At 52.6% G+C, this 6,335-nt stretch overlaps 1 protein-coding gene across 2 annotated transcripts in view; it reads left to right on the top strand.

The window, feature by feature from the left end:
• Nucleotides 1–945: 945 nt before the first annotated feature.
• The window catches only part of ITGB5 (integrin subunit beta 5), a 123,920-nt gene continuing 118,530 nt past the window's right edge, over nt 946–6,335 (top strand). For both annotated transcript variants that reach the window (XM_081024733.1, XM_081024734.1), the window contains exon 1: nt 946–1,482. In XM_081024733.1, the coding sequence (XP_080880859.1) occupies nt 1,413–1,482 (70 nt within the window). In that variant the 5' untranslated portion in view covers nt 946–1,412. The remainder of the gene's footprint in view (nt 1,483–6,335) is intronic.

Here is a 6,335-nt window from a genome sequence, read left to right as displayed (position 1 = left end):
GGACAATGTATTTCTCCAGCACCCATCAGCTCCAAGTCCTTGTCCTTCAATCTAGTTGTGGAGGGCGCAGCTCAGTGCCAAGTCCAGTCGCTGTTTTTCAACCTTTAGTTGCAAGGGGCACAGCCCACCATCCCATGCGGGAATTGAACCGGCAACCCTGTTGTTGAGAGCTCGCCCTGTAACCCACATGCCATCCGGGTGCCCCTAAATCTTACCAGTCTTAAGTCATTCATCATCCCAGCTCAAACCCACCTGGTTCTTCCGACTCGCTGTTAGTAGCTCCCCAAGCTCCCCATCCCCACCCCGTACACACAAGTTCAGCACCAGCTCAGATGTAAATTATACGGTAAAAACCTAAGCATCTATTTTTGAGTTTATCAGCTTAATGTAAACGATAAGGTGAAAGCCTGCACATCTGTTTTTGAGTTTATCAGTGTGCTTGCACGGAATCCGCCGGTGTATCAAGATAAGGAAAAGAAAGAACGGCGGCACATTGTCCAGTCTGGAATCCTCCAAAGGGGCAAAAACGTTAAGGAGAGAAAAGTGGGCTCCACGCCCCACGTGTGTTCCCTTCCCCATCAACCGCGTCGCCTCCTTCCTTCCTTCCGCGAGCGCCGGGCTGCAGGCTCGGCTTTGGGAGGACGAGACGGCCGAGGCACGATCCCAGCGTGCCCGCTCTCTCCACAAGTCTAGCCACCTAAAGTAACCCCTGGCGGCGCGTGCCCCGCCCCCTTCCTGCAGCTCCCAGCTGCTGTGAAAGCCCAGCCAGACCCGACCCAGCGATTGGGAGCCCCGGCCCCAAGCGCGCGCGGGAAGAGACTTCCACCTGGGCGCCCTCCGCCTCCTGTCCCGGACTGGTCCCCGCGCGAGGCGGAGCTGGCCCGGCCCGGAGCTCGCCCCGCCCCGCCCCGCCTCGCCGTAAACTGACCGTGTGGCAGCCGGGCGGGGGCCTGGAAGGGGAGAGGAGAGAAGGAGGAAGGAGGGGAGGAAAGTGGAGCCTGGCGGGCCGGAGGGAGGAAGGGAAGGGGCGGAGGCGAGGGCAGAGTGTGCCGGCGCGCGGGGCGCCTCCCGGAGTCTGAGTTGCGGCCGCCGCGCGGAGCCAGCCCCTCCCCTGCCAGAGCTGCCCGCCCGGGCCGTCCCTAGCGGCGACACTCCAGGCGTCCCGGCCGGCGAGCCCAGGCAGCGGCGGCCCCTGGCCTGAGTGGCGAGCGCTGCGGGAGGGATGGTGGCGGCAGGGCGCGGGCCAGCGCAGCCGCCACCGCCTCCTGCCCGGCCCCGGGCGCTGTGAGCCCCGGGTGCGCGCGGGGCATGCGGCTGCAGCCCCCGGCCCCCGGCCCCCGCGCTCCAGCTTGGCACGCACGTCCCCGCGCTGTGTGTGGTTGGCGCGGCCGCTGAGGCCGGGCGCCCCCACCATGCCGCCAGCCCCGGCGCCCCTGTACGCCTGCCTCTTCGGGCTCTGCGCGCTGGTGCCCAGACTCCCAGGTAAGCTGCGCCGCCCTCGGTGCAGAAAGAAACTTGGTCGCGACTGGGATGGGCCGGGGCGGGAGGCGGTGTCTGAGCGCGGAGAGGCTCTTCCGAGCACTCCCAGGAGGGCGAGCCGTCGGGTGCGGCCCGGCGAGGGGCTTCCGAGCTGCGTGCGCCGCCCCGCCCGCAGCCCCGCGCGGCTGCAGTCCGCGGGTCCCCTCCCGGGCTGAGGAGGAGCCTTCCTTCCAGTGTAAACAGCCTTGTCCGGCGGCTGACCCAGCCCGGGGACGCCCGCGCCCAGTGAGCGGGGAGGGCCGCCGCCCGCCCTGCGCCGGGGCCGGGGCTCTGCGCTCCTTGGCACAAAGCGGCCCTTGTGGCTGGTCTGCGGCCAGCGGCCTTCTGGGAGGCGCCGAGCGATGCCGCGGGTGCTCGGTGCTGGGCGGCGAGGGGCAGTTGGAGATGCGAGACCTGGAGTCTTCGCTGGAGCCAAGGCTGGGGGCCACCGCTACCCGCGAGGGTTCGTCTCCCGGAACTGCGGATGCTCAGGGCCCCAAGGCGAATCCTAGAGTTTCACTGCGCCCAGCCTTACTTAAAGATGTAAACCCCCTTCTGTCTCCCCCAAGTCACCGCAAACCCGAGGGAAGACCCACGTCCCAAACCACAGCCCCACCTGGAACTTCCCGGTCTGATTCCTTCTGCCTGGCTGCATCCCGCAATTTACAAACATTCTGTGCCGCACATTCCCCTAAGTCAGGAGGACTCTGGAGCGGAGGGCAGGGGGTGGCGTGCGATTGATTGCATTAGTGCGACACTGCCATGACCGCCATGGGCTGGCCGCTGTGTGAGGAGGCTTTTACCTGCTTTAAGTTTTCGGAGTTAGGGGAGAGCTGGATGTGGCAGGTAGGAGGGTCCAGAGGAAAGATGCTCTTTTTGACTTTGGGGCTGCCAGGCAGATGAGCTACCTCCACTCCCTCCAAAAAAAAAAAAAAAAAAAAAAGAAGAAGAAAAGAAAAAGAAAAAGAAAGAAAGAAAAAAAAACCACTCAGAGTCCCAAACTTATTTTTCCCCCGTAGGAAATAATTGTGTATTGGGGTGCTCCATTCACTTTCAAGACCACGGTACTTGGTTGTTCTCGAGAGCCAAGTGCCTGGCTTCGGAGGGAGGGCAGAACTGCCCCCTCCACGGGAGTCTCATTTACATGAAGGCAGTGGAGGTTTATGTCTGAGTGGAGGAGGGGTCTGGGCAAACAAAAAACTTCCTGCAGGCCCTAATTCAAACTTAATACTGTAGCTAGGTTTCTTTTATGGGAAACTAATCACTCCAGAACTTGGAATAGAGCAGTGCTTTCCAAACACCCATCTGCCAACCAGTGCCGGTCACTTGATGTTTTTCTGGGTGCGCAGGGAGATACCGAGAGAAAGAAGATGTAGCCTGTGTCACACATAGGAGTGTGTCTTTGCCAACCAGTCCGCTGCCTCACAAGGACTCTCCTTTGAAATTGTCTTCTTTACTATTTTTTTAAATTTTTAGAACAAATTTTAATGAGCTATGAAATTAAGAAAAGCATAAATGACTAAAGTTCTTAATTTTTTTTCTTTAAATTTGGCCTTGAGGCAATGGTTAATTTCATATGTTTGTAAATGGTTAAATTAAAATATGTTACTTCTGAACATTGCAAAGAATGTTTGGATTAAATCTTTTTTACTTTTAATGAGAAACTTGTTTTAATGATTTAAAGTGGTAATAGGGAGGTAGTTTTTCATTTTTGACAAAATAAAAATCTGGCAATTCTTATGTGAATTTCCCCCTTTTCTGTTTGTTTTGTTCTGTTGTTAATTTTCTGTGAAGTCCAAAAATTAGGAACTGCTAAAGGAGATGACTTTTAAGTTCTATTACAGCTTGACATGCTGTGATTCTAATACTCAAATATTTCCAGTTGCAGAGAAGTTTTTCAAGACAGCTTCCATTTACATGGTGATTTCTGGTTTTTAGAGTTCATATACATCTTCACAATGATCTCCATTTTTCGGGTGGGCCCAAGTGGGTGAAGTGACTTGCCCATTCTCCTTTTCCCTGACAAGGAGGCTTTCTGGCCCAGTTCCCTTTGTCCTACATGACACAACCTAGGTAGGGAAAAAGCTTTGAGCTGGTGACATATTTCCAACTCCTTCAGGGTTCCCTTTTATTTTGACATTACTTTAGAGCTCATTTAGCCTCCCCCCCTTCCCCCACAATGGATCAGCAAAATGGTGATAGAACAAGCCCCTCATTGGCCTTCAGACCTGGTCACCTCCCTCTTATAATCTGGAGCTTCTCAAGATTAGAAGGGATTTACAACTGTGTGAGTTCTCCTAGTTTCCCAGTGGTGCTCAGCCACATTCCAACATAGTTTGAAACAGTTTTTCTTCTCTTTTCTTTGTTTTCCTTGAAGCCCTGCAGGTCCTTTCTCCAGAGTTTGTTTCTGTTTTGCTACTAGGAACATGATTTAAAAGAAACACCTTCGCTATGTCGTGACAGAGGTGGACCTGCAAGGCTACCCTGCCTTGGTGTTCCTACATCATTAGCCAAGCTGCCGGTCTGTTGCTATCTCCACACTTTCATCCTGGGGCTGAATCCAGCAGGAAACAGACTTTTAATTTAAAGGGGCTCATTTCAACAAGTCCCTGGCACGCTGACAAATCCCACATCCCAAGGTTATCTCCCGCTTTTCTTATACCATGGCCAAGAGCCTCACAACAGGACCCTAGAACTGGTCTTCCCACAGAACCAGGGTGGGGTTTCTCTGGGGTGAGGCCCTTGCTCTCTAAGGAGGGGGGAGCGTGGTATTGACCCTCCTGTAGGGCTGGAGTCATGTTTGCTATCATAGTTTATTATTTCTTTTATTGTTTGTTTAGTGATGCCCTGCAAATTAGATTGCTTTAAATCCTAAGAGAGCCCTTTAGTTTATTTCGTGGACTCCTATTGGTAGACTCTCCCCATGCCACCTCATTTTTGGGACTGTTGGACGTGAGCTGTGGGTTGACATCTGTCTTCAGGTAACCAGGCATAGGTTTAGCAATGACAGGACAATGAAATGCAAACTGGGGGCTTGGTTTGTGGATGGCTGTTTTCCTTAGGTATTTACACTTTAGCTCCATCATCTTTGAATTAGGGGGCTTTTTATTAAAGGGGATTGAGGCAGAAGAGGGCAGGGTCTAATTAGCTCTAATTAGTATTCCTCTCCTGCTTGTTCTCCATGCTTATTTAGCTACTGAGGCAACAGAGAATTAAAATATCTAAGTAGTTGGCAAGAGGCCCTTTGTGCCTGCCTGCACTGGTAACTACTTTTTCTTCTTCAGCTGGTTCACGGAAATATTCTTAGAAGTTTTAACGATATCGGCAATGTGGGACAATTACTCAGTATTTAAGTAATAGTGTCTTCTCACAGGGTGGTGTGCAGCTGGGTTATAAGGCGGTGGGTTCTCTTTTCACAGGTATTTTCATTTGGCTGGGGCTGAGGGCTTTGCAGGCTACAGCTATGGTTTGTGTTCTTTCTTTTCAGTTGGAATGGGATTAGTGGCTTTTATAAATGTAAAGGAACACTACTTATAGGTGCCTATTTGATTGTGAGGCTTCTTCTTGCTTTTGTTGAATGCAGGGTTTGATTCCTGGGCCGCATGGTGAAAAGTTTGCTTCAAGACAGGCCTCCCCCCCCCCCACCCCGCCCCGTGGCCAATGGCCGATGGTTGGAGGGGGGCTGTAGTGTGGCCTGCCTTCTCCTTACTGGATTCCCTCCCCAACCCCCACTAGAGTTTTTCAGCGATGGTTGCTTGTCTTTTGTAGATATGGGACCTTTAGTTATTCTCCACTTGTCCCTTTAGTTATTCTTAACTCTCACTCAGAGTGATCCTGTTGAAACTCAAATCAGATCATGTCACTCTGCTTCAAACCCTCCAGTTGCTTCCAGAAGTCCTCACAGTGGCCTGCCACATTCCCCATGAACTCTCCCTCCCCTCGTCCTCCAGTTTCCCTGATGTTATTTTTCTTCCTTCCCCTCACACACTTCACTCCAGCCACAGGAGAAGAGCCTCGTCCTCCCTTGCTGTTTCTAGCATGCCACCATGCTTCCGCTGCGGGCGCTTCCCTCTGCCAGGAAGGGACCAGTTGTGCCTTTCCCTCTTCCCAGATGTCCGACTTCCCCCACCACTGCCATTCTTCAGTTCTTTCCTACTCAGCCAAGTGTTCCCTGGGCACTTTCAACTAAAGCTGCAACCTTCTGCCCTACCTTCTTCCTATATCTCCTTTCCTGCCTTGATTTTTCTCCTTACTACTCATCACCATCCTATGCACTTTGTTTTTGCCCTTCTCCCTGAATGAGGTCTCCCTCAGCCAGGACACGTGAGCTCCCTGAGGTGGGGAGTTTGTCAGTGTTTATTCATCTCTGTATCCTCTGTGCCTAGGACAGTGTCTAAATCATATTTGTTGAATGAATAGATGAACATGAGTCTTGATAGTGTGTGTGTTTGCGTGTGTGTGTGTGTGTGTATGTGTGTGTGTGTGTGTGTGGTGGGGCTTGGCCCATCCTCACCTCCTTGTTGCCTTCTACAACTAGCTTTGAGATCAGGGTCTGTGTGGGTAGCTTATGAGGAGGAAACATTCTGGGAGAGAGAACCTACTTGAACGTGTCAAGAGTTTTTTGAGATGGAGTCTACAATAGAGACCATTTAGTCTACCTCCTGAGTTGTTTGCATGAGGGTGCTGAGGCTGAAAGGTTAGGTGACTTGCCCAAGGTCATGTAACCAATGAGTGACATAACAAGTACTTGGATCTTTCATGCCCAGGGTATCCTCTCCTCATCCTAGAATTCCAGCCCAAATGTCCCCTCTTCTATG

Source organism: Rhinolophus hipposideros (genome assembly GCF_964194185.1).
Source record: "Rhinolophus hipposideros genome assembly, chromosome: 2".
NCBI classification, from domain to species: Eukaryota; Metazoa; Chordata; class Mammalia; order Chiroptera; family Rhinolophidae; genus Rhinolophus; species Rhinolophus hipposideros.
The sequence above is the reverse complement of the archived record's forward strand: the minus strand, read 5'-3'. Positions and strand labels throughout refer to the sequence as shown.